Source organism: Pipistrellus kuhlii, unplaced genomic scaffold (assembly GCF_014108245.1).
Source record: "Pipistrellus kuhlii isolate mPipKuh1 unplaced genomic scaffold, mPipKuh1.p scaffold_m20_p_3, whole genome shotgun sequence".
NCBI lineage: Eukaryota > Metazoa > Chordata > Mammalia > Chiroptera > Vespertilionidae > Pipistrellus > Pipistrellus kuhlii.
In genome coordinates, this window is record NW_023425529.1 from 48,381,512 (window position 1) to 48,409,080 (window position 27,569).

At 40.3% G+C, this 27,569-nt stretch overlaps 1 protein-coding gene and 1 non-coding gene across 3 annotated transcripts; both read right to left on the minus strand.

Moving 5' to 3' along the window:
* On the minus strand, positions 1-26,472 carry PRIM1 (DNA primase subunit 1). 2 transcript variants are annotated; one of them, XM_036458000.2, is made up of 13 exons: positions 26,289-26,472; positions 25,345-25,502; positions 21,331-21,437; positions 21,189-21,262; positions 19,833-19,969; positions 19,364-19,422; positions 17,322-17,431; positions 16,731-16,804; positions 16,419-16,548; positions 14,123-14,192; positions 13,152-13,243; positions 2,805-2,903; positions 1-978 (listed from the first exon to the last, which is right to left on the minus strand). In XM_036458000.2, exons 1-13 carry the CDS (start codon positions 26,389-26,391, stop codon positions 959-961), a joined length of 1,233 nt encoding a protein of 410 aa, XP_036313893.1. In that variant the 5' UTR covers positions 26,392-26,472; the 3' UTR covers positions 1-958. The 2 variants fall into 2 exon arrangements, with proteins under 2 accessions (XP_036313893.1, XP_036313892.1); XM_036457999.2 differs by having other exon boundaries at positions 16,716-16,804; positions 26,289-26,471.
* LOC118731065 lies at positions 13,516-13,652 on the minus strand. The gene has a single exon (XR_004991764.1). It is a non-coding gene; the product is annotated as a small nucleolar RNA SNORA58 (small nucleolar RNA).
* Positions 26,473-27,569: the final 1,097 nt, after the last annotated feature.

The window sequence follows — 27,569 nt, forward strand, 5'->3', positions numbered from 1 at the left end:
TGTTGGTGAAGTTGGATTTTTTTTCTAAGCTGCTTCTTTACGATGTAGACTAATTGTTCCAATTGTTCTGTAATCTAAGGAGCTTTGATTACAGCAGTTGCAAACAACACTAGACCATATTATAATCTAGTATCTCATGTCTTTTGAATTAAACTTTTAGTAGATTTAGATGCTCCGTTTAAAATGATTTTTAAAAGATGGGCATTGAGGTGTGGACTGATCTATAAAAATATTAGTAAGCAAAGTGACTGAATACACCGTTAAGAGGTAAACACGAGTGGGATCGCGCAGTCCGCCCGGAGGATTCAACCTGGCGGCATGAGGGCGTGAAACTGTTAAGAGAAGTGACTGAATACACACTGCAGGTACAATGAAGTGTCTATGACTGAAGGATAAAGCTTTAATTCACCTAGAATATTAATTCCCAAAATATGAATGCTGTATCCAACAAGCTGAGATTAAAATCTTGGGCATATTATTGTTCAGTTACCTCTATATATAGCAACTGTTAAAAGTATTTATAACAGAAATCTTAGAATTATCTTATGATAAAAGTCTAATGTGCAAATTGTTCCAACTGGGGGTTTGACTGGGAGTTCAACCAGGAGGCGGGGCCAGCCGGCCAACTGAGGGAAGGGAGGCCAGTGGCAGCCAATAGGGACCCTACCTGGGTGTGCATGAATTTTGTGCATGGACCTCTAGTCTTTATATAATATTACATTTTTACAAATTTATGTGCAATTGACTTATCCTGCCCATTATTGTTCCTTCCAGCAGCCTGGACACTGCTTTGGTGGTCTTAGGAATCTTTTCAACATAATTATTCCTCAAGAAAAAAAAATTTTGAGTATTAAAATGCATACAAAGTTCTGCCATATTTATTTAATGACTCTTGAAGTATTTGATTCTTGGTTGAAGATAGAAGTTATCCACATTAGTTGGAGGGAAGTTGTTATCTTCAGAAGTCTTTTTGTAAATCTAAAATAGAACAGATTTTTATCAGAGGATAGTAAAGGAAAACGGAACAAAGCCCATTCTGACTTGCTTGATGCTTCCACTAAATAAAAAAAATAAAAAAAGACTATGTGGCATAAAGATTTGCTTTCACATTTACTGAAGCCCACACTATAGGCGGGGCTAGTACAGAACAAGAATACAAATATCGTCAGTTGGAATGGCAGCTTTAACAAGGCTTTCCAAGCTCAGAGTCATCATCATTGTTCATTCAACAGGCACATATTTGAGTATCTACTATGAATAGAGCATTATTTTAGGCACTACTGTTTAGCCATCACACATTTTATTGTGAAGCAGGAAGGGAGTTTATATTTCTATAATGTTGGCACAATTTTCCATGGTATTCATCAATCTCTCTCTTTAAAAAAAAAAAATTAATATTTTATTGATTTTTTTACAGAGAGGAAGAGAGAGGATAGAAAGTTAGAAACATCGATGAGAGAGCATCATCAATCAACTGCCTCTTGCACCCCCCTGACTGGGGATGTGCCTGCAAGCAAGGTACATGCCCTTGACTGGAATCGAACCTGGGACCTTTCAGTCTGTAGGCTGACGCTCTATCCACTGAGCCAAAACAGTTTCGGCTTCATCAATCTCTTAAATAATATTCACGACTGACTTTTTTCTTTTGGTTTACACACATGCTCTGGTCCCTCCTATCCACCTATCCAAAGAATGCTTCCTTTGACACTGCTATACTCTTAGCACCTCCCTCTAGCTCCTATATTCAACAGGATTTTATCAGTTACCTACTATAAACTTGATACTCTTTAAAAAAAAAAAAAATATATATATATATATATATATATATTTTATTGAGTTTTTACAGAGAGGAAGAGAGAGGGATAAAAAGCTAGAAACAGCCGAAACCGGTTTAGCTCAGTGGGTAGAGCGTCAGCCTGCGGACTGAAGGGTCCCAGGTTCGATTCTGGTCAAGGGCATGTACATTGGTTGTGGGCACATCCCCAGTGGGAGGTGTGCAGGAGGCAGCTGGTTGATGTTTCTTTTCCATTGATGTTTCTAACTCTCTATCTCTCTCCCTTCCTCTCTGTAAAAAATCAATAAAATATATATTAAAAAAGGAGTCTCGTGATGTGTAGTTTTGTCTAGAAAGATAAATCTAACAACAGTGTTAGATTTATCTTTCTAGACAAAACTACACATCACGAGACTCCTTTTCTTAGTCTGCTTCTTCAGATTTTTATCTCATCACTTCCTGACACGTCTTTTTCCAGATTAGCCATACTACTTGATGGCCTTCACAGTGACCCTATGCTTTTTTGTTTCTATGCCTTTGCTTCAACAATGAATAAACTGTCTCCTTTTTTCCACTCCCGTACCCCGATCTTATCAAATCTGCTTGTGGAAATATTACTCATACTTTAAGGCATGATATATTGGCACACTGGGGGATTAGACTTCTTATAGCAGCATACTGAAGCATATGAAATCTTTTCAAGTTATTTTAATCTGATGTTATCTCTTTTTTAATATTTTGTACGTTAATACTTCCTCAGGGCAGGAAGGCATGGTGTGGAATTCATCTTTGTATAATTCATCTTTGTTTCCCACATAGTATCAATACCTTATAGTTGGAAGGTGTTTTAATAAATATGTGTTGAACTGAATTAAGGGACCTTAATTTTTAAAAACACTAAGGACAGTAAGATAAATCAATAACATTTTAGGGAGGGCTAGGATTAGAGGTCTAAAATTGCTCACTTGTTGGATGTTTTAAACTAATATACTAAGATCTAAATAGCTAAAAGGAAAAGGCATAGTCTTACCACTCTTCTTGAGAAGTTCTCCTTTTCGGGATTTATCCAGGTTTTCAAGAAACTTTTCAAAAACTTTTACGTAAGGACCTAGACTGGTCTTCTTATAATCTAAATTATAAAGACCACCATTAAAATTAGCATTTTGGCAGCAAGAATAACATGAAAGTATAATTTTAAGTTTCTTAAAAGAATTCTATAACAATGTTGTCTAATAGAAATATGAAAAACATATAATTTTAAACAGTCTAGTAGCCACATTAAAAAGGTGACATTGATTTTAATATTTTAACTCATCCCAATATAAATATCTAAAATATTATTTCAAAGTATAATAAAAACGGAAATATCTCATATTGCTTTCATACTAAGTCTCTGACATCTAGTATTTTGTACTTTTACATCTCAATTTAAATGCTATGCTATCATCAGAAATACTTGATCTATATTTAAATTATAAAACATATAATTAAAAAAGTAGGCTCATATACCCCAAATTTCCAAACACACATAAAAATTTTCTAATAATTAAATCAACAGTTTTAAAAAATATATTTTATTGATTTTTTTACAGAGAGGAAGGGAGAGGGATAGAAAGTTAGAAACATCAATGAGAGAGAAACATCGATCAGCTGCCTCCTGCACACCTCCTACTGGGGATGTGGCCACAACCAAGGTACATGCCCTTGACTGGAATCAAACTTGGGACCCTTGAGTCTGCAGTCCGACGCTCTATCCATTGAGCCAAACCAGTCAGGGCTCAACCACCAGTTTTTAAATTTAAATCAATTAAAATTAAAAATTAGTTCCTTAGTTTTAATACCAGCCACATTTCAAGTGCCAATAGCCACAGGTGGCTACTGTATCAGACAGCACTGCTTGAGCACCTCTAAACCTCATGGACACATCTACTCCAGTAGTCAGGCTTTCTAGTATCGACCAATATAATCTATTATGTGTCAAGTTCCAGCCAACATTTCTTTCTTTGTAAAGTGTGGCTTCAATAACAGTTTTACCAACAGAGCAAAACATTAAAATGTGAAGTCAGGGCCATGCCTTCTGGAGATGATCAAAAGTTTGTGGACACAATGCATTAAGTACAAGTATTCTTTGATATATAAGTAGTCCGTACAAAATTTTGAATATAGAACCTCAGCTATCCATTTAATTATACAATCTACAATTAATACCCAATAGGGGGGAGAAAAATTTGAAACAAAATGAGATTTAGATTTTGGTAGTGTGTTATGTCTGCATGGAATTAAAAGTCCTCACAATAGTTCCTGAAAAGAGTACAAAAAGAAATTATACTTAAAAAATTATTAAATGTGATTTAATTTACTTATGACTTAAAAATATATTAATAAAAATTAATATATTTTTATTAATTTTATAGAGGAGGGGAAAGAGATAGAAACATCAATGATGAAAATCATTGATCAAAAAAAAAAAAAAATCATTGATCAGCTACCTCCTGCATGCCCTCTACTGGGAATTGAGCCTGCATGTGCCCTTGACCAGAGTAGAAACTAGGATCCACAGGCTGATGCTTGATCCACTGAGCCAAACCAGCCAGGGCTCAAAAAGTTTTTTTAAAAATTGGAAAAACAAGTTCTACATGTAATAACAGGAAACCTATAAAATAAAGATGTAATATGCAAATGGTTGTTACGCCGTGAAGTGTAACGACTGACCTAGTAATGACCGGATCACAGATTAGCAGGAGGGTGGGGCAGCAAGCTACAAGGAGGTGGTAGAGAGCTACAGGAGGGGGCAGGGTCATGGTGAAGAGCTACTGGAGGGCAGCAGCGAGCTAATGGTGAGCTACTGGTGCACGGATTTGAGCACAGGGCTACTAGTCCTATCTAATAAAGAGGGAATATGTTAATTGACCATCATACCCTTACAAAGATGGTGGTGCCCACACCCAGTAAGGAGGGAATATGCTAATTGATTGCCATGCCCTCAAAGATGGTGGTACCCACAGCCACAAGATGGCAGCTTCCAATCCCCTCAGGCCTGCCAGGGTGCCTGCCTCCAGAGTCCCCCAGTCCCTTCAGCCCCCCAGCTGCCCAAAGCTGGCCCAAGGCACAGGCAAGCCTTGGATGGTGGTTGCCCAACCTCCCAAGGCTCATGTAACCAGGGCCGCCCGAGACTTGTGCTGCTAGCAGTGGCAGCAGCAGAGGTGTGATGGGGTGTTGCCTTCCCCTCACCGCTGGGTCGCCTCCTGCCCCTGAGGGCTCCCGGACTGTGAGGGCAGACAGGGCTGAGGGACCACCCCCTCCAGTGCACGAATTTTCTTTATTTCTTTCTTTCTTTTTTTTTAAAATATATTTTATTGATTTTGTACAGAGAGGAAGGAAGAGAGAGAGAGAGTTAGAATCATCGATGAGAGAGAGAGTCATCGATCAGCTGCCTCTTGCACACCCCCTACTGGGGATATGCCCGCAACCAAGGTTCATGCCCTTGACTGGAATCGAACCCGGGACCTTCCAGTCCCCAAGCTGACGCTCTATCCATTGAGCCAAACCGGTCTCGGCCCAGTGCACGAATTTTCATGCACCAGGCCTCTAGTTTATAAATAAAAACCAAATAGGCCTATGGATAATTATGAGCCCAAAGAACTGACCAATCAATATTGACTAAAGTGGCCATGAACTGTGTCAGTGAGAGGAGGCAGGCCAGGCTGAGGGACCCCACCATCGAGTGCATGAATTTTCACGCACTGGGCCTCTACTATGAACTAAGGCAAAGACTTAAAATCAGTTACTGGAGATAATAAGGAACTTCGTATCATTTATTTCAACCTCCCACCACCTCTAAAGCATCCCTGTCTGAATGATTATTAGCTTATTTATGCATACTTGAAATGATAGGCAGTTCAGTTTACTTTTGAACAGTTATAATTATTAGAAAATTTCTCCTTAAAGAGCCTAAACATGCTTCTTTAAAACCCCTGAACAACAGAAAAAGATATCCACAAAGAGAGAATATTAAATTAATAGACCCTGGCTGGTGTGGCTCAGTTGGTTGGAGTGTCCTCCCATGTACTGAAGGGTCGTGGGTCCAATTCCTGGTTGGGGCACATATCAAGGTTGCAGGTTCGATCCCCAGTTGGGCATGTGGGGGAGGCAGCCAATTGATGTTTCTCCCTCCCTCCCTCCCTGTTCCTCTCTTTCTCAAATCAATAAAGGCATATCCTTGAGTAAGGATTAAAAATAAACAAAAAGAGAAACATCAATGGGCCGGCCCTGGGCGGATGGGCAGCTGCTGCCTGAGGCTTGCATGTGCCTCGGGCCGGCCTTGGGAGGCTGAGGGTGGAACACTGATTGGCTGCCTCCTGCACACCCCCTACTGGGGATCAAACCTGCAACCCAGGCATGTGCCCTGACCACGAATCGAATCAGCAACCTTTTGGTACATGGGATCATGCCCAACCAACGGAGCCACAGTAGCTGTACTAACAGGTTTATAATGTATCAGCTCCCTGCCTTACTTCTTGAATGGAAGCCGATTTTTCTTTTCTAGCACCCATTTCTAACAAATGAACACTTTCTTTTTTTTTTTTTTTTTTTTTTTTTTAATAAGTTTTTATTGTTCATATTATTACAAATGTTCCTTTCCCCCCACCCACCATTGCTCTCCTCCACCAGGTTCCCATCCCACCCTCTGCCCTTTCCCCTCTCCCCATTGTCCTCATCCATAGGTGCACAGTTTATGTTCAGTCTCTTCCCACGCCCCCCTCTCCCCTTTTCCCCAAGAATCGTCAGTTCACTCCCCTTCCATACCTCTGATTCTATTATATTCAACAGTTAATATTGTTCATCAGATTTTTTTAATTTCCTTGGTTTTTAGATTCACTTGTTGATAGTTATGTATTTGTTGTTCATAATTTTTATCTTTGTTTACTTTCTCTTCTGAAAGAACCCCCTTCAGCAATTCATATAATTCTGATTTGGTGGTGATGAACTCCTTTAGCTTTTTTTTATTAGTGAAGCTCTTTATCTGGCCTTCGATTCTGAGTGATAGCTTTGCTGGGTAGAGTATTTTTGGCTGTAGGTTCTTGCTATTCATCATCACCTTGAATATTTCTTGCCATTCCCTTCTGGCCTGCATGGTTTCTGTTGAGAAGTCAGCTGACAATCGTATAGGTGCTCCTTTGTAGGTTACTACCTTCTTTGCTCTTGCTTCTTTTAATATTCTCTCTTTGTCTTTTGCTCTTGGAATTTTAATAATGATGTGTCTCGGTGTGGTCCTCTTTGGATTCCTTTTGTTTGGAGTTCTGTGCGCTTCCTGGACTTGTAAGTCTAATTCTTTCACCAGGTAGGGGAAGTTTTCTGTCACTATTTCTTTCAGTATGTTTTCCATATCTTGCTCTCTCTCATCTTCTGGGACCCCCATAATTCTGATGTTGGTTCGCTTGAAGTTGTCCCAGAGGTTTCTTACATTATCTTCAATTTTCTGGATTCTCTTGCCTTCTAGCTTCTGTGGAGGAGTGTCTTCTGGCTCTTTATGTTCCAAATCTTTGACTTGATTCTTGCGATCTTCCCTTCTGTTTTTAGGACTCAGTAAAATATTTTTTATTTCAGACAATGTATTCTTTATTTCTTGTTGATCCCTTATCATTTCTTGTTGACTCCTTATTAATTCTAGTTGATCTCTTTTCATATCCTCGTAGCCCTTATCCATCTTTTCTAAGAAATTCTTGAAAAAACTTATAAGCGTAGATTTGAACTCTATATCCAGACGCTTTTTGTCCTCCATTTCTTTCGTTTGTGATCTATTTTGTTGTCGCATTTCGCAGTTACAGATGGGACGGGGTTTCAGGGTGGAGCCTGCAGCTTTGGCTTCTGTCAGCCCCGCCCTATGCGGGTCCTTCAGTGCTCGCTGCTGCCAGCGCCTCTGAGAGAAAGGTGCCCTCGATTTTCGCCTGCTGCCAAACAGTCTATGCTCTCCCACAATGAGCCCGGTATTGGGGTTCAGTTCAGTTGGAAATGGAGTTGGAGGTGGCGTTCAGAGCAGTCTGGAGCCCCAGTCTCCTTCCCGTCAGGGCGATCCCGCGGCACAGCCGACCGTCCCTTCTCTGCACGCAATGTGCGCACTGCCGGGACCTCCTTTCGCCACTTACCCGGGGTTCCGCCTTACAGCCCGGCTCCCTATGGCTGAGCCTGAGTCCCCGGGGTCTGGCCCAGAACCGGGGATCAGAGCAGTCGGGGGCCCAGCACAGTCGGAGCTTTTCTCTCCTTTCCGCTCAGGAACGCCCGCCAGGCACTCGGCCTCCCTCCTCTCCGGCTCTGTCCTCTCCACGGGCCGCGTGTCTCCGTACCTTGGGCTTTTCCAGCTCCTCCGCACCTCCTTCTGGTTTTCTCCTTGCTTCTCGCTGTAGAATTTCCAGTCAGTCAACCTTCCTGTAGTTCTGGGCAATGTCCGTTTTATATTTTAGTTGTATTTTATTGAAATTGTTGTGTGCGGCTGCGGCTAGGTGTTCACCTGGGCGCAGCCATCTTGGATCCTAAATGAACACTTTCATTGTTATTTAGAAATCTGAGGGCATTCCTTCATTTATTTATTTATTTATTTATAAATATATTTTTATTGATTTTTTACAGAGAGGAAGAGAGAGGGATAGAGAGTTAGAAACATCAATGAGAGAGAATCATCTATCAGCTGCCTCTTGTATGCCCCCTACTGAGGACATGCCCGCAACCAAGGTACATGCCCTTGACCAGAATCGAACCTGGGACCTTTCAGTGCGCAGATCGACGCTCTACCACTGAGCCATACCGGTTTCAGCATAAGGGCATTCCTTCTATGTCTCCTTTTTTTTGGGGAGAAGGGATGAGAAAAGTAGGCTGGGGTCTGAAAGCTCTTAAGATCTTTTCTTAATCCTCAGTGTTCTGAAATTTCAAATGATATATAGGTCTTTTTCCTATTATGCTGAGCCCTTTGAAGATAGTACTCATTACAGTGGTGTTTTCCTATGTAATTTTGACAACTATTTCTTCTAAATTTTTATTTATTTATTTATTTTTATTATTTTATTGATTTTTTTACAGAGAGGAAGGGAGAGAGAGAGCTAGAAACATCGATGAGAGAAACATCGACCAGCTTCCTCTTGCACACCCCCTACTGGGGATATGCCCGCAACCAAGGTACATGCCCTTGACCAGAATTGAACCCAGGACCTTTCAGTCCGCACCAATGCTCTACCACTGAGCCAAACCGGCTTCGGCTTATTTCTTTTTTTGAAACTCCTGAAATAGTTTTCTAGTTTTAACTCCTTAAAATAATAACCATCACCGCCACTGCCACCATTTTTGTATTACTTTCTGGGAAATCTCAATTATTCTTTTCCAACCCTTACAGTGAACTTTTAATCTAAGGACTTTTTTATTTCTAAGACCTCTTTCTTGTTTGATTTTTAAATTTTTAAATTTTATTGACATTAGAAAAAGAGGAAAGGAGAGAGAGACACACACATTGACTTGGTGTTCCACTTACTTGTGCGTTCATTGCTGGGTTCTAGTATGTGCCCTGACTGGGGATTGAACCACACCTTGGCTAGGACAATACTCTATCCAACTGGGCTACCTGGCCGGGCTCTTTCTTGTTTTACAAGTGTTTCTTTTTTATAGTATTCTGATCTTATCTGATGGGTGTATTATCTTCTTATTCTCTGAGATATTATTTTTTAAATTTTTATAGAGAAAGGAGAGGGAGAGATAGAAATAGCAATGATGAGAGAAAGCTGCCTCCTGTATGCCCCACATTGGGGACCAAGCCTGAAACCCGGGAATGTGCCCTGATCAGGAATCTAAACTATGATGTCTTGGTTCATAGGTTGACACTCAACCACTGAGCCATACCCAGCTGTGCTGAGATATTAGTGTTTTTAAAAAAGGTTTCTTTTGTTCCTTTCATTGTCTCTTTTCTCTGAGTTCCTTTTTCCTTTTCTTTGTTAATCCTCACTTGAGCATATTTTTCCATTGTATTTTATTTTATTTTTTAAAATATATTTTATTGATTTTTTACAGAGAGGAGGAGAGAGGGATAGAGAGCTAGAAACGTCGATGAGAGAGAAACACCGACCAGCTGCCTCTTGCACACCCACTACTGGGGATGTGCCCGCAACTCAGGTACATGCCCTTGACCAGAATCGAACCTGGGACCTTTCAGTCCGCAGACCGATGCTCTACCACTGAGCCAAACCGGTTTCGGCTTTCCATTGTATTTTAGAGAGAGTGGAAAGGAGGGGAAGATACAGAAACATCAATGTGAGAGAGACACATTGATTGGCTGCCTCCCACATGTGCCCTGATCAGGACCTGGATCAAGCCTGCAACCAGTAGGTGCCCTTGAGCGGAAGTGAACCTGGGACCTTTAAATCTGCAGGCTGACGCTCTATCCACTGAGCCAAACCAGCTAGGGCTGTCTGAGTTTCTTTTTCCAGTTTATTGGTATTCTGATTTTTCAAATATTTTGAACAGAATACTTTTGTAATTACTCCATAAACTTTATTAGTGGAATGTACTATGTTTAGGTATTATCGGGTCTAGTAATAATTAATGTCGTTTTTAAACATTTGTTTAAAATCTTGTTTGGCGTTGACTTGTATTGACATAACCTTCAAACATGTGGTATCTACAGAACGTGTGAAGTGCAATTAACAAGTTTTGCTTGAAAAAGTTTGTGTTTGGTTTGGTTTTTGTTGCAAAACTAGGGCTAAGAAGATGGCGGATGAAGAGCATATTCGGCACTGCATGCTTTACGAGTTCCAATTAGGAAGAAAAGCAAGTGAGGCTGCAAAAAACATCTGTAGTGCTCTTGGTCAAGATGCAGTTAGCGCCAGAAAATGCCAGCGTTGGTTTGAGAAATTTCGCGAGGGAAATTTTTCGTTAGATGACAAGAGTGGTCGAGGCCGTGTGTCCAATTTTGATCAAGAAGCTCTTCAAGCTCTTTTGGTGCAAAATCCTCAAATTACCCAACAAGAGCTTGCGACAACTTTAAATTGTTCACAAAATACAATTTCCAATCAATTGCGTGCACTTGGCAAAGTCCAAAAGTTTGGAAAATGGGTTCCTCATGAGTTGACCGACAACAACCGTAATCAAAGAGTCACAATTTGCAGTTCGCTCCTCTCTCGTCAAAACCGTTTGCCGTTTTTAGAGCAAATTGTTACCGGAGATGAACAATGGGTGCTGTATGTTAATTTGAAAAGGCGGCCTCAATGGTTGGACAAAAATGAGGCTCCGCAGCCCACGCCAAAACCTGACTTGCATGCGAAAAAAGTGATGTTGTGTGTTTGGTGGAATTTTAAAGGAATTCTTCATTATGAACTTTTACCATCTAACCAAACCATTACAAGTGCAGTGTATAGTGCCCAATTGGAAAGGATAGCCCAAGCTTTAAGAGAAAAAGAACCCGCGCTGATTAATCGGAAGGGAGTAATTCTTCACCACAATAACGCACGACCGCATACGGCAAGAATCACTGCTGAAAAACTGCGCCAGTTGGAATGGGAAGTTCTCCCTCAACCTGCATATTCTCCTGATATTGCCCCTTCCGATTACCATTTGTTTCGTTCTTTGCAAAACTTTCTTCTTGGAAAAAAATTTAATAATGAAGAATGCCTCAAAAATGCATTGACCGAATTTTTTGCATCAAAATCACAAGAATTTTACAACAGAGGGATTAAAATGCTTCCTGAGCGTTGGGCACAAATAGTAGAAAACAACGGCAACTATATTGTTGATTAAATTTTGTTGTATTGTTTAAATAAATTCGATTTTAAAAAGGTATTAGAAAACGACATTAATTATTACTAGACTTAATATATTAGAGCTGAAATAGATAAAGTGATATTTGAGCTTGGGCTTTGAAAGGGTAGCAACATTTGACTAAAAAAGGTTAAACAGAGATCACAGATCTGCTCTGCCCATTATAGTAATCATTAGCTACAAGTGGCTCTTTAACTGAAAATAAAATGAAATTAAAATTCCAGTTTTTTACATTTCAAGTGCTCAAAAGCCACATGTGGCTAGTGACTACCATACTGGGCAGTGCATAACATTTCTATTATCATGGACTCTATTACAGAGAGTCTCTTGGCTGTTGATATAAGATTTGACTTCCATTAGCAGGGAGACTTGTAAATTCTTGAACCTACAAATTGTAAATTCTTGAATTTATAAATTATAAATTCTGGAATATACAATTCAATCACAGTTGAGACATATGTTTACCATACCACTCATCTGGATACATCAAAAACAAAGTAAAGGACTAAAGTACTGCATACTATACATAGTTGTTTAATAAATAGCTGTTGCTCAATTGGTGTGGCTCAGTGGTTGAGCAATTACCTATGAACCATAACGGTTTGATTCCTGGTCAGAGCACATCCCAGGTTGGAGGCTCGTTACCCAGTAGAGGGCATGCAGGAGGCAGCTGATCAAAGATTCTCTCTCATCCCCTTAGATGTTTCTATCTCTCTATCCCTCTCCCTTCTTCTCTCTAAAAAAATAAAAAAAAAATAAATGAAAGTATATTTTAAAATAAATAATAGCTTTTGAATCTAAGAGTGAGATTTAAACAATTATCAATACCAGTTGACAACCTAATCTTGCAATGTAGATCCTGGCATTTAGGTTTTTTTTAAAAAAATATAATTTTATTGATTTTTTTTACAGAGAGGAAGAGAGAGGGATAGAGAGTTAGAAACATCGATGAGAGAGAAGCATCGATCAGCTGCCTCTTGCACACGCCCCATTGGGTATCTGCCCGCAACTAAGGTACATGCCCTTGACCGGAATCGAACCTGGGACCCTTGAGTCCGCAGGCCGACGTCTATCCACTGAGCCACACCGGCTAGGGCAGATCCTGGCATTTAGATATTGCTTAGTAAATAACTGATGACTCAAATTGGATTTAACAGCACCACTGGGGTGGGCATTTGCTGAAAGAGAGAAACAATGTTATTACATTATTTGCTATTGAGTTGGTTTCAGGACAAGCATCACTCCATTCTGGGCAAATCCAAGGAGAATTAATTTCTAGAGTGGCAGAAGGATGTCTATATAAAAAGCTTATGTTAAAATGAGACTTCAACATGCTGAAACCAGTTTGGCTCAGTGGTAGAGCATCGGTCTGCGGACTGAAAGGTCCCAGGTTCGATTCCAGTCAAGGGCATGTACCTTGGTTGTGGGCACATCCCCAGTAGTGGGTGTGCAAGAGGCAGCTGGTTGATGTTTCTCTCTCATCGACGTTTCTAGCTCTCTCTCCATCTCCCTTCTTTTCTGTAAAAAATCAATAAAATATATATTAAAAAAAAAAAAAAGAGACTTCAACATATTAACCTACCTCTGGTTCTATGTTTGTTATCGGATTCAGTTTTGTTCTCCTCTTTTTCTTCTTCATTAGTGGAAATGGCATCTAATTCATGGCAGATGGAGCTACAAATAATAGAATAAGAAAATTTTAAAGTTGGTTCTTGGTCAACATTACTTAGTGTATCCTAGCACATGAATCTCTCAAGATTTTCTGTGAAAAAAACTATATGGCCAACTAATTTGGGATATTCTAAAAGCCATAATCTCTTCTTGGAGTTTTCCATGCATATTAAAGACTGGAAAAAAAATTTAAAAAAAAAAATAATTAAAAGAGCAGAGACTCAATGCCACTCTCATTCTCCATCATGAATAACTCCATAGATTGAGAGGCAGGAAAATGTTGAAGTAACGCAACTTATCCAGCCACTGAATAGGCTGGCTAGAACTGGTACAAACTCCAAATTACTCTAGCACACACTGTCCCCCCCTGCCCGGCCATGAGCACAGTCAGGCAAGATCTACGGGTATGCCCAAGACTGGGAAATCTTGCAGTAAAGAACTTTTAATCTGTTTAAGTTAGCATTTCTCAAACTTATTTGAACTTAAAAATCTTTTTCTTTTTCTTTTTCCTCCAAATTATAAGAGAAAGTCCATTTAGAAAGTTACAGAGATAGTAAAGGTGAGCTAGCTGGGCTGTGTAGATTTAGGAAACAAGTTATAGAGACAGAAGAAGGGCCGTTAGAGCTCAGCAGTAACATACCTGGGAGAAGATGCAGGGGAAGGGAAAGGTGCCAGTGTGCTCCTGAGAGGGAGAGCACACTTCTTCTTGCATAACAGCAGCTGGAAAACTAGTGCTCTGTGGAGCTCACTAGGAAATGTTGCTCTCCTAGGGCATCATGTAGCCTCAGAGCGGCTGCCTCTCTGGCAGGGATCTAATCCAATCTACTTCAAATTCAGAACGACAATCACAAACAGAAAAGTGATCAATGATCTGGCACATACCTTATGGTTGGAACAGTAAACGGATCAAACTGATCCACTTTCTGTAAATCAATAGGCACTGAAATGCGACCTGTAAGAACCAAAAGTTATAAACGAATGACTGTGAATACAAATCATTATAGGCTGTTTTGGCTAAAATCTTAATTAGAAAATTAAAATTTAGAAAAAGGGTTAGACTTATCTGTTAAGTACAATATAAATATAAATTAAAAGTACTTTCATATTAACTGTGCCTTTTATTTTGTTAAAAACACCACCAAAACATAGGTGTGAAAGACTGTTAAGCTAATACCCAGTTGCTCTCATCTCTACTTTTATTTCTGTCTCACTCTTCCTAATATCCTCCTGTAAAGTACAGAATGATCTCAAATTGAATAAGTTTTGGAAAGTGAATGAAATAGATGGAAAGAGTTCATTTCATTACCTTAGTTTATGTGCTGAGATCAAAACAGACACCTATCTGTTAAGCATCTTGAGAAAGCATTTTGGAAATAAAATAGATATTACACACTACCCTTTTATAATATTCACACCTGGGACACTACATAAAATTTGTCACACCTCAAAAATGAGATAATGAATATAAAGAATGATAGGTGAGTAACAAATAAAATAAGGGAATTGAGAGTTGATGTTAAAGACAGAGTAAAAAGAATGCAGCTAATTAATGGGAAAAGGATATAACCAAAATATATTCACTTATTAATGGACACATTTACCAAAACCTTGAATATTAGAATAAGGGGATATCCACTGAAGCTTTATTTATTATTTTAAAAAATATATCTTATTGATTTCTTATATAGAGGGAGAGAGGGAGAGAGAGTTAGAAACATGGATGAGAGAGAAATATCAATCAGCCTCCTTCTGCACACCCCCCTACTGGGGATGTGCTTGCAATCAAGGTACATGCCCTTGTCTGGAATCAAACCTGGGACCCTGAGTCTGCAGGCAAATGCTCTATCCACTGAGCCAAACTAGTTAGGGCTGATGCTTTAGAATTAAACTTAAAATATTAAGCTTATTACTAAAATAAGCTAAAAACATACCTGACAGGTTTGAAAAAGAGGTACATAAATGTATGGACTATAGTCATTATAGATTTACTAGAGGCCCTATACATGAAGATTCATGCAAGAATGGAATTTCCTTCCCCTGGCTGCCAGCACTGTCTTTGCTCCAGGTGGAGCTGCCTTCCCATGCTGCCCAGAGGTTCGGAGTGGCTGGGTGTGGACTGCCTGTGTTGTTGCCATGGCGTCAACACAAGCATCCTGCCCTGCCCCCTTGGTGCCTGTGCATGCAAATTAACCCACCATCTTTGTTGGGTTAATTTGCATACTTATTGGCTGGTGGGCATCGTGAAGGTACTCTTTTAGTAGTGTAGATTAAGGGAAACTAGGCAATTTGGGAGAACTGACTATGTGACAGTTTTCTAAGTGCTTTATATTTTACATGGTTACAATAACCCACTGAGGTAGGTACTATCATTATCTCTATTTTACATATGAGAAAACCAAGGTACACAAAGCAATTTCCCTAACATCCCACACCCAGTGGCAGAGTTGGATTGTTGACACCAAAAAGGACAACAATATACTTTTCTAATGGATGGAGTAAAGTTATGCCAATACACTTTACTGGTAAAGTCAGTTTCAGTCCATCAAATCTTATATGAGAGAAATGTGAAAGAGAAAAGCTAAAACTATTAAAAAACTACTGAGGGAGGCAGCATAGGAGAAAAAGCATAGAACTTGGAGTTTTCAGAAATGAACTTTGTTCCTAGCTCTAAAACAATTTGTTTTTAGACTGTAGACAAGTCACTTCAACTTCTTGGGCCACTGTTTCCTCATCTGTGCAATGAGAGCTATTGTCCTGTAATTTCTAAGTTCTTCTCCAACTCTAACACTGAACCACAGAAACACAACTGAATATGTAAACTCATCCAGTAGCTACTAATCAACAATTAAAATAAGTTAGCTCAGCTAGTGTGGGTCAGTGGCTGAACGTTGACCTATGAACCAGTAGGTCACGGTTGGATTCTTGGTCAGGACACATGCTCATGTTCCAGCCTCAATCCCCAGTAGGGGGTGTGCAGGAGGCAGCCAATCAATGGTTCTTTGTCATCATTGATGTTTCTTTCCCTCTCCCTTCCTCTCTGATATTAAAAAAAAAAAAGTTAATTTAGGTTTTAACTGACAGAACAAGGCCTCAATCTTTAATATGTCAGGCATCATATGTATTCACACCTCGTGATATGCTTGCTAAAACAAATAACTTTCATTTCTTTTTATGGTACCTGTTTTAGGATGAACACTAAAAGGGCTCTTCAGCAAATGATTGATTCCTTTGCTAACATTGATATCCAGCCGAGGAAAACAGTACTGGAGCATGATCTCCCACTCAAGCAAGTATCCAAGTTTGTCATTCTAAAAGGGAGATGCAAGTCCAGCATTAGGATCGGTAAGAACTTTTGAGGATTTCTTTCAAAGTGATGAAAAAATGATCTCCAATCATCTTTAACTTAAATGGCAAAACAATCAGAGTTTAAGAATTATATTATTATATTTATAATACAGATTTCCATGTTATATACCGGATATATGGCCACTTTCTTCAAATGCTCCCAACGCTGAAGTGAACTGTGATGCTTTTGGAAGATTGGTTGAAGGTCATCATGCATTGGTGATGGGTCATTAAGGAACATACTCATTTAGGGCACATCAACAACTTATTTTCTGTGTGTATTACCACAAGAATGCCTAGTTTAGATATAAAATAATTGTTTTCTAAGATGCAAATATTAAGCACTAGAAAATAACCCTGTAAAATAAAGTGGTGATATGACAGAATGTCAAAGTAACTATATAGTTTAACTAAAATCTTCCCCTTGTCTGTACATATTTTGACTGATTCAGCATTCTTTAAATAACCATTAATTCTAGCACTACCAACTTCCATAAAGAGGAAATTTGTTTATGAAATGGCCTCATGTCTTATTGTATCCCAGAGTACAGATACAAAAATATAGAAATACAGGAGATGTTTTGTATAAAAAGATTAAAATCTTTTTATATGAGAAAAATATTAGAAAAGATTGTAAAAAAAAGATTAAGTATATGAGAATATGCAGGCAGAACACATATATAACATCAATACAAGTAGCTCACATATCAATAGAAATGGTCTTGGGAAAGGATATTTTCAGGAATAAGAGCTAAAATCTTATCGCAGCTTTCTTTACTTCCAAGAATATCTTGATCAACCAAGGCATATTCTTCAAAATATTTATTTATTATGCTTATAGATTTTCTGTAGGAATAACAATAACAAATCCCCAATACTATTAGCAACACATACCCCACATAGCTTTTGACTGAATTTTTAGAACTTAATTAGGTAAAAGGGGACTAATACCCTTCCCAGAGTTATGAGAGTTAAGCCTAAGGTGAAAGAACCTAGCATAGTGCCTGGCTTAGAAGAAATATTCAAGAAATGTTTACTTTTAAAACTCCACAACTTAGCAGGTTAACAACATCATAAATACGGGGGTGGGCAAAGGTAAGTTTACAGTTATACGTGCAAGAAAAAGTTTATTCTTGTATTACATATTTTTCCATATGAACAACTGTATATCTACTTTTGCCAACCCATGTATATAACAAGCATAGAAAGCAACCCATTCAGGACAACATAATACACCAGTAGTAGAATGAGGCATAGTTGCCGAAGCCAGTTGGGCTCAGTGGTAGAGTGTCGGTCTGCGGACTGAAGGGTCCCGGGTTCGATTGCGGTCAAGGGCATGTACATTGGTTGCGAGCACATCCCCGGTGGGGGTTGTGCAGGAGGCAGCTGGTCGATGGTTCATCGACGTTTCTAGCTCTCTATCTCTCTCCCTTCCTCTCTGAAAAATCAATAAAATATATTAAAAAAAAAAGAAAAAGAAAAAAAAAAAAAGAATGTGGCATAGTCTACATTTTCTACTCTGAATTGCTTGTTTTAACTCCTCAACAATTGTATAGTGCGTAGCAACCTGCAAATAGAGTTCACACCAACTGTTTCGTTTAATTTTTGCCACAACTCTAAGACAGATGGAACAGATATTATTCTCCCCATTATACAGATAAGGAAGTGGAGGCTCTAGTATTTTGTTAAGGTCAGAGTACTTGGCAGAACACAGACCTTACTCCTAATGCAATGCTCTCTCCACTATCCTAGAGAAGTAGTGAATTCAGTGGAAGAAGTATGGGTTATGGTATCAAGCAAATTTTATAATCTCTCCAAATCTCACTTTGTTAATCTGTTAAATGAAAATACCATCATATCCCTCATGGGGTGGTTAGAAAAACCAATGAGAACATTTGTAAAGCAACTACCTATCATGAATATGTAGCACACAAGAAACAATGAATTAATTCTAGCTATCATTGTAAAACTAGAGGCCTGGTGCATGAAAATTTGTGCAGTGGTGGGGAGGGTGTCCCTCACCTGGGCCTGCCCCCTCACAAGTCCGGGAGCCCTAAGGGACGTCCTACTGACAGCTTAGGCCTGCTCCCTGTGGCAAATCAGGGGAAGGCACCACCCCCATAACCCCCTTGCTGCTGCTGCCTCTGGCCTCCCTTTGTGGGAAGTGAACCGGTGATCAGGGGAACGCGACGCCCCCATCATGCCTCTGCTGCTGTCACTATCAACCATGACAGTGATGTCAAATGCTAAGCCAAGGCTGAGGTAATGGGGTGTAATGGGAACACCTTTATGAGGGGACTGGAATGCCCAAAACCACCAGTCTGGATGGATAAGGACTCCATATGGACACTGCTATTAGTGGGACCATCACAGTGGTGGGCTATAAGAACTCAGAGCTCCAACCACCCAATGCTGGAGCCCGGCTGTACCCCGGGTAACACTCAGAGCCCACTCCACCGGCTGCGCTGCCATTCTAGCTGCCTGGCTTGGGACCAACCCGCATCTCTCCACGTGCGGATGCTGCCAGTGGCTGGGCCTTCCCTGAGGAATTCTCACTCTGTTGGTTTCTGTCAGGTAAGCTCTTCCTCTCTATGTGGACCTGATGGGACTCTACTGGCTTACTGGGAGGTCTCCCCTAATAAACCTGGCACTGTGGAAAGCCAAACATGTGTGAGTGACTCCTTTTGGGGATGCTTCCTTGCTCAGGACACATGTACGACAAGCATGTGCAGGTAACACAGACACAACTTAAACTGCATGGAGTCTTTTCCAACAGACCTGACAAACGGATGAATTTTTTCATTTAGGTGAACTTTCTTTTTAACATCTTGACCACCCTGAAAAATAAACCATCAAAAAAGACCTTTATGTATATTATATGACACCAATGAAATAATCAGAACATTTATATAATGTGTTCTAAAGATATTAATTTGTGTAAAATAGAAAAGCTTATATGCTATTTTATATAGTTTCAATACCTATAACTTTCTGGGTTAGCATTACTTGACTTAATTGAACAAGAAAAGTAAACCATTAATCTTCCTTTTGCAACAAAGGAGGATACTTAAAATATGAAATATCTTTAAAAAATATAGCACTATGATTTTAATTGTTCTGCTAGTAAGATCACCTATTCTGGAAAGTGGATGCCATAAAAGATAGTTTAATTTTGTTAACTAAATATACTGTGCTTGGTAACATCCATTAAAGAAATAAATGCAAATCACCATTAAGAAGAGCTTACCTTTACAAGACTCAAATACTCCACTATCCCAGACCGGACTGCGGAGGACAGTTTTCGAACTGAGTCATCACAGACCCAGCAATGCACGCCTCTTCTTCCAGAGTACACCCAGAGGCGGTGCTTAAATCCGAAGTCCTCTGAGGAGGGGAGACAACAGGTTTTAAAACAAATGTATGAACTCCTGGTTTTTCTTCCTATTTTCATTTTTTACCTCTTATCCACATGTACTCACTTTAACTATACTAAACTATTTGTAGTTTCCCATCCCTCTCTCCCCCATGCTCTTGCTTTTAGGACTTTATCCTAGTCTTGGACATGAATTTCCTCCTGCCCCAGCACTTCCATTTCTCTCCCTTAAAGACCCAGTCAAGGGATATTAAGAGAGTTAATAAATTTAAAGGACTTCGAACAAGGCCTGGCACATAATAAGACCCTATTTTATTATCATTCTTTCTAAAATTTTAATCCTTACCCGAGGATATTTTTTTCCATCAATTTTTAGAAAGAGTGGAAAGGAAGGGAAGAGACAGATACGGAGAAACACTCATGTAAAAGAGACACATCAGTTGGTTGCCTCCTGCATGCGCCCCTGACTGGGTCCAGAATCAAACCCGGAACCCTTTAGTGTACAGGCTGATGCTCCAATCAATGAGCCAAACTGGCTAGGGCTCCACTGATTTTTTTTTTTTAGAGCATGGAAGGGGGCAAGGTTGGGGAGAAGGAAGGGAGGGGAGGGAGACATCAATATGAGAGACATATCAATTGGTAGCTCCCACAAGGGCCCTGACCAGGGCTGGGGATCAAACTTGCAACCGAGGTATGTGCCCTTGACTGGGAATTGAACCCTAGACCCTTTGATATGCAGTCCAACACTAACCACTGAGGGACATTGGCCAGAGCTTTGTTATCCTTCTTATCATCACCTCTTCTGGGAAGCCTTTTCTGATCCAGTCTCTTCCCATTTGTATATCCACTCCTGCTGTCCTATATTCTCATAGCGCCCTGTGCATATTAACACAAAGGCAATCTTCAGTTTTCTTATTTGTCTCCTTCTTAGACTGTGTAACCTACTTGAGGAAAGAACTGTTCTTTCATATTTCCCTCATGCAGGACAGCACCTAGCACATAGAGTTGCTCAACAGATGACTGAATTGGGGAAAAACTCACTGGTTTGATCACAGTTTTATTAGAGTTGCAACTATAACTTTATTATACTCTTTTATTTTCCTATTACATGTTTTAAGGAAACATGTTAGGAATTTACGGGATTTGATTATAACATGGTATAGACAGAGTAATATTTAGAGGAAAAGAAATTCTTACATTTGACCCCACTCACACACTGCTGATACTTGCCCTTCAATGCTCGGTCGATGATGCGTATGGCCATTGTCATGAGGGTCCAGCACTTAGAACAGATGTCTGCAGAACTGGAGGAGAGTCATGGTTACTCTCGGTCAACATCACCCACTCTACCGACAAAGCCTGCAGTGCTTACCTACAACATCTCCTCACATCATCATAGTCTGTCATGTCAATGTCAAACACCAGTTCTTTTTCCTGAGCCTGGAAAGCTCCCAGCTTCACTGTATTATGTTGATTGGGCTAAAAGGGTAAAATATCAATCAGTTTCTATAAGAGCTGCCATGCTGCCAAATATGCTTGAAAAAGTGACCAAAAAAAGTGAAGAAACCACAGAATGCCAAGCTGATGTCAGTTCATTAATACATCCAGAATTGATGATAGTGTAACTTTCATTTACTTAAAGCAGCGTTTGGTAAATACATATTATCATAAAAAAATTTTTCCCCCTACTTCTACTGATATATTATTATCATATGATATTATATAATAAATATTTCACCAGTAGAAATAATAATAAAGCCTTTCTAGGTTTTTGATAAGGAAAAGTACCTATAATTAATGCCCTATTGCAAAGTGTTCTTTTTTTTAAATTAAGATTTTTATCCTTTTATTTTATTTACTTACTTATTTTTAATACATTTTTATTGATTTCAGAGAGGAAGGGAGAGGGAAAAACATCAGTGATGAGAGAGAATCATTGATCAGTTGCCTCCTGCACACCTCCTACTGGGGAGCCTGCAATCAGGGCATGTGCCCTTGATCAGAATAGAACCCAGAACCCTTCAGTCCATAGTCCTGCGCTCCGTCTACCGAGCCAAACTGGCTAGGATGCGAGGTGTTCTTAAGAATCTTTATTTGTTGCTGGACATATAAGTAACAAAAATGTATTTTAAATTTTTCATTAATTCAAAAAAATTTCCCCAATTAGTTTGAACTGAGTCTTTGGCTCAGGCTGTAAGTAGTCTTCTTTGAGGTTATGGATTCCCAGATAAAGAAGACCGACAATATAGATACTTATTTTGATCCATCCAAACCTGCATGAAAATGATAGCGAACTTTTTTTAAAGAAAGGCACAATAAGCCTTTAAAAAAAACAGAGAGGGGGGACACTACCACCATGATTTTTTAAAATTAAAAAAAAATTTACACACACATATTGATTTCAGAGCGGAAGGGAGAGGGGGAGATAAAAACATCAATGATGAGTGAGAATCATTGCCTGGCTGCCTCCTACACACACCCCTACTGGAATGGGCCCTGATCAGGAATTGAACCATGACCTCCAGCTTCATAGGTCAATGCCCAAATGTGGAGCCACGCCAGCTGGGGAATGCTACCATGGGTTTTATAAGGAGACCCATCAAAACTGAATCTTAAGCTCTCCGTAAGGAAAGATAAGTAACTCTCTCCTTTGATCTTGGTCCATCTCATGTCTTTCATGTTTCTCTATTTTTATCATTATAAGTATCAATCCTCACCTGAAGATATGTTTTTATTCATTTTAGAGAGAGGAACATTGATAGGTTGCCATCTGTATGCACACTGGTTGGGGATTGAACCCACAACCTAGGTATGTGTCCTGACCAGGATTCAAAACCAAAACTCCACCAATTGAGCCATCTAGCCAGGGCCTAACCCTAATTTGTAATCTAACAAACATATTAGGAACATGTGGGAATGGGAAGGTCGTATGAGTAGTGAGGGTACAGGTACCAAAAAAAAAAAAAAAAAAAAAAAAAAAAGCTAAATCCTCATCTCCCAGGGTGGAAAGTCAATAGATAAAACTTAAAATGAAAAAATGGGAAGAAACATAAACATGTTATTTAAAGACAAGGAGACAAATACCTAAAGAAACAGCTAAGAGTGGTTGTGTCTGGGGAGCATAAAACAGGCAAAGGAGTAAGAGACCTTTTATTTTTTAAAATAAAAACCTCATAGTTTACTTGACTTTGTAAACTGTCTTCATATTTAATTGATAAAACTCACAAATAAAAATATAAAAAGAAAAGGGTCGCTCTTGGCCCAGTAAGATGAGGCATTTCCTCTGTTCTGTGTCAGGGAGGAGTAGTGACACTTTGGTCCTTGTAGAAAGACATTAATCTTCACCTCTGAAGAGGAATAAACTGCCCCAAAGCATTTCTCCTGCCTACCTTTTCTTTCTTTCTTTCTTTCTTTCTTCTTCTTCTTTTTTTTTTTTAATGTATTTTTATTGATTTCAGAGTGGGAGAGGGAGAGAGAGAAACATCAATGATGAGAGAGCATCATTGGTGGGCTGCCGCCTGCACACCCGCTGCTGGGGATCGAGCATGCAACTCAGGCACGTGCCCTTGACGGGAATCGAACCCTGGACCCTTCAGTCCACAGGCGGATACTCTATCCACTGAGCCAAACTGGCTAGGGCATGCTTGCTGGTCTTTTTATACATGTCTTCTCCTTCCTCTGGGATTTATAGTCAGAAAACCTGGGTTCAGGTTCCAGCTCTATCATGTAGAAATTGTGTGACCTAGGAAAAAAATTATTTGAGTTCTCCAGGTCTGTTTTCTCCTTTGTAAAAAGAACAGTGAGAATTTCTTTCTTTCTTTTTTTTTTTAAAAACATATTTTATTGATTTTTTACAGAGAGGAAGGAAGAGGGAGAGTTAGAAACATTGATGAGAGAGAAACATCAATCAGCTGCCTCCCGCACCCCCTGCAATGGGGATATGCCTGCACCCAAGGTACATGCCCTTGTCTGGAATCGAACCTGGGACCCTTCAGTCTGTAGGCTGACACTCTATCCACCGAGCCAAACTGGTTATAGCAACAGTGAGAATTTCTATGAAAAACAAATTATACAACATCTGAAAAAGTTCGACAAAATCTGTTATCCAATGTGTGTATTTTTCCTCCACATGTGCATTTTTAAGGAGAGGAAGGGCAATTTTAGTATGTTCATTCATTGAACAAATGTGTACAGTGTAGCCCTAGCTGGTTTGGCTCAGTGGAAAGAGTGTCCGCCTGCAAAATAAAGGGTCCCAGGTTCAATTCTGGCCAAGGGCATGTGCCTGAGTTATGGGCTTGATCCCCAGTGGGGGGCAAGCTGATCAGCGATTCTCTCATCATTGATGTTTGTCTCTCTCCCTCTCTCTTCCTCTCTGAAATCAATAAAAATATATTTCAAAAAATTATGTATGATGTACTCTCTCCACCAGGCACTATTCCAGACACTTAAAATATAGCAGAGGCAGGGGGACAGGACAGAGGGCAGGCTGCAACAGGCCTTACTGAATAAGGACTTGAAGGAAGTGAGGGAATGAACCAAGATATTTGGGGAAATAGATTCTAGAAAGTTAAACTTCTCGAGCAAGGGTAGTGTGACAGGGGTGGGGTGAGTGAGGGGGAAAGAGGGGCTTTTACTGTGAGTGAAATGGGTAGCAACTGGAGAATGGTTTTGAACAGAGGAATCACAGGATCTGACTTTTTAAGGATCACTCTTACTGCTGAATTAAGACTAGACTCTAGAGCAGTGGCCATGCCCCACCTCAGCACCTCTATAATCCTGATGACATAATACTGTATATGAGGCCTCTAGAACCATAAGAAATGCAAAAAATTCACTGTTAATAACTCATTCTCAAATTGACCCCCTAAAAATCAAACTGCCCCCACTGCTGGGAACCACGGGTCTAGAGTCTACAGGAGCAAATTGTTAGGAAGTTTTTATAGTCATTCAGATGAGAGATGATGATGATGGTAGTAGCACTGGTAGCACTAGTTGGATTTTAGGTATTATTATGGTATAGATTTCCTAATACAAAGGATGCAGGAGTGGGAGGGGAATGAAGAATAACTCCAATGTTGGGAGACAATGTAATTCTCTTTTAAAACCCTTCCTTAAATCATGCTGATTTCCACATCTAGTCTTTCAGCCACATACTCATTTTTTTCGTACTAACGACAATACAACCAATTCTCATACAAAGTATTTCCAATCAGTAATGTACAGAGTCCAAGAACAACAAAAGAAATACAATCAACTTGCAAAAACAGTTAAATAAGTATTCCTCTTCTATTAGAATAAATTATAAAAAATATAATCACAAAATGCTGGGGTTTCTTGGTGCTTTTAAAAAAAAATCAACAAAATACATAAAAACCGAATTCCTTACCCTGTGGGAATATACCGCTCCTATATCAATCTTGTATGGATTCATTTTCTGCATCTCCTTTTCCAGATCACTCTGGTTGTTGAAGGATTGGTAGCGAATGTAAATATCATCTTTCAACGTGAATGAAAATTCACGGTGTTGAAAGTAATTCTTTACCACTGCAAATAAAGGTACATTTTAAAGGTAATTTTGATAAGCCCTTTGTGCCCAACATTGTGCTACAAGCAAAACAAATAAAAAGCCAAGGCCTCGTTTCTAATTTGAAGGGGTTTATTCCCACACGGCATCTCATAGAGAAAAGTAAAAACAAGAAAAAAAGATGTAGAAATATTTTATTTTATTTATTTATTTAAAATATATTTTATCGATTTTTTTACAGAGAGGAGAGGGAGAGTTAGAAACATGGATCAGCTGCCTCCTGCACACTCCCTACTGGGGATGTGCCTGCAACCAAGGTACATGCCCTTGAACGGAATCGAACGTGACACCTTTCAGTCCGCAGGCCGACGCTCTATCCACTGAGCCACACCAATCAGGGCTGCAGAAATATTTTAAATGTCTAAGGCCCCCTCAGTGTCCTCGGTGGGGACTAACGCATTCAGCTGGGACGAGGGAAGTGCCTCTCCTCCTCCGGGAGATGCCCCTCTCACCCAGATGCAGGAGATGCCGGTGCGACGTCACCCTACGCCCCCGTAGCCCCTGGCTCGGCTCAGGCACCGAATCCGAGTCCGGCCACGCAGCGGTAAGGGCGGCGGCTCTGCCTTTCAGAGTGGCCGCAGGCGGGTCATGAAGTCCTCCCTCGGCCCATTCACATTTCGGAGGTTGTGGTGGGGAGGGCTCGGGATAAAGCCTGGGCACTACATCTTGACAGGCGTAACCCCTCCCGGAACCCCCTTCGCACACCCTTTCCGACCGACTACCCTCCCGCTCCCCGCCGCCATCACCTCCGCCATAGTTGAGCCAGCGATAGTACTGGGCGTAGGGAAAGAGCCTCCGGTAGTAAAGCTTAAGCAGCTCGGGGAGCTCGGCTGGGTCAAAGGCCTCCATGGAGCGCGGTACTCAGCCCCGGCAAGACGCTGCAAAAATTGGCGGGAACCACACAACAGCCTCCCCCAAGGCGCAGGCGCATCGTGGCCGCGCCCGCCGTTCGCAGGGGTCGCTGGGAATTGTAGTTGCCACTCGGGAGGTTGGCTTGGGGCGTGGGAGGAGCTCCTGGTGTCCCCGCCCACCGGCTTCCACAAAGGGTCCTCTGCTCAGGTGCACAGAGGGAGGCCGCGCCTGTTCCAGGGAGATCTTTTGCGGAACGGTGAGCCCTTGAGCCTATTGACTTAGGTTATAATGAAGGAGTTAAAAAAGATGTTCGCTAATTTATGAATATGATAGAAATAATACATTTAAACAATGTGAACCAATATCTTTCAGAGGGTTTGGAAATTAGTTCTTCATCGGATTTCAGGGTCCAACATGTGGAAATATTTCTCAACCAAATGGAAAAAGCGAAGACTATTTATTCAGAGCTTGCTGCTACATCACCAGGGAGTCAGCTACTGTCGCTTGCATTTTGGCAGACTAAAAGGCTGGCAGGGGAAAAGGAGAGCTTTATGGTGGAAAAAGGTTTCAGGTGTGCACTGATTCAAGGCTATTTGTATGGGGAAGATGTAGGTGGGCTAACTAGGGGTGGGGCATCCTATGTGATTTGGTGCCTATTGGCTTTTCCCCCCTGGTTGGTCCTAAATTAGAAGTAGAGACAAAAATTAGGGAAGTTGCCAGTTATTAATCAGCCTCTGGCCTTTTTGGGCCAATTGTTACAGGGATTATTGTTTGGCTTCCTAGACTATCACTAGAGACAGGGGTCTGATTTATAGCAGGCTGGCTTCCTGGGCTATTTATTATAGAAAAGAGGGTCGGTTTCCTGGGTATGCTTCTGCAAGTTGTGGGTCAGAGTTCTGTGTTTAAATATGGTCCGGTTATTGTTTTTTTTTTTTTTTTTTTTTTTTTTGTATATCCAGTCTCTCAAATAGAACACCCAGGAATACTAAAACTGGATTTAGAGGAAGCTTGCAGAATCATGGAGAGCTTGACAAGATGAAAGGAGCCTGTGTGCTATAGGTATGCAGATTAGTCAGTCAGTCTTACCTGGTCTCCTCCTTGCAAATGTGGACTGTGGATGGGCAGTCTGACAGCAATCACTATTGTGTTACTTTAAAACCATCATTTTCATGAAT

Excerpts from the sequence above, each read along its gene's own strand:
- PRIM1 (XM_036457999.2), bottom strand. The coding sequence starts at position 26,391 with ATGGAGGCCTTTGACCCAGCCGAGCTCCCCGAGCTGCTTAAGCTTTAC. Across the intron at positions 17,432-19,363 it reads AAAATTCATCCGTTTGTCAG|AAAATCTATAAGCATAATAA; the intron begins GTCTGTTGGAAA and ends TTATTCCTACAG. Across the intron at positions 16,549-16,715 it reads AGAAAGTGGCCATATATCCG|AATGACAAACTTGGATACTT; the intron begins GTATATAACATG and ends TCTCCCTTTTAG.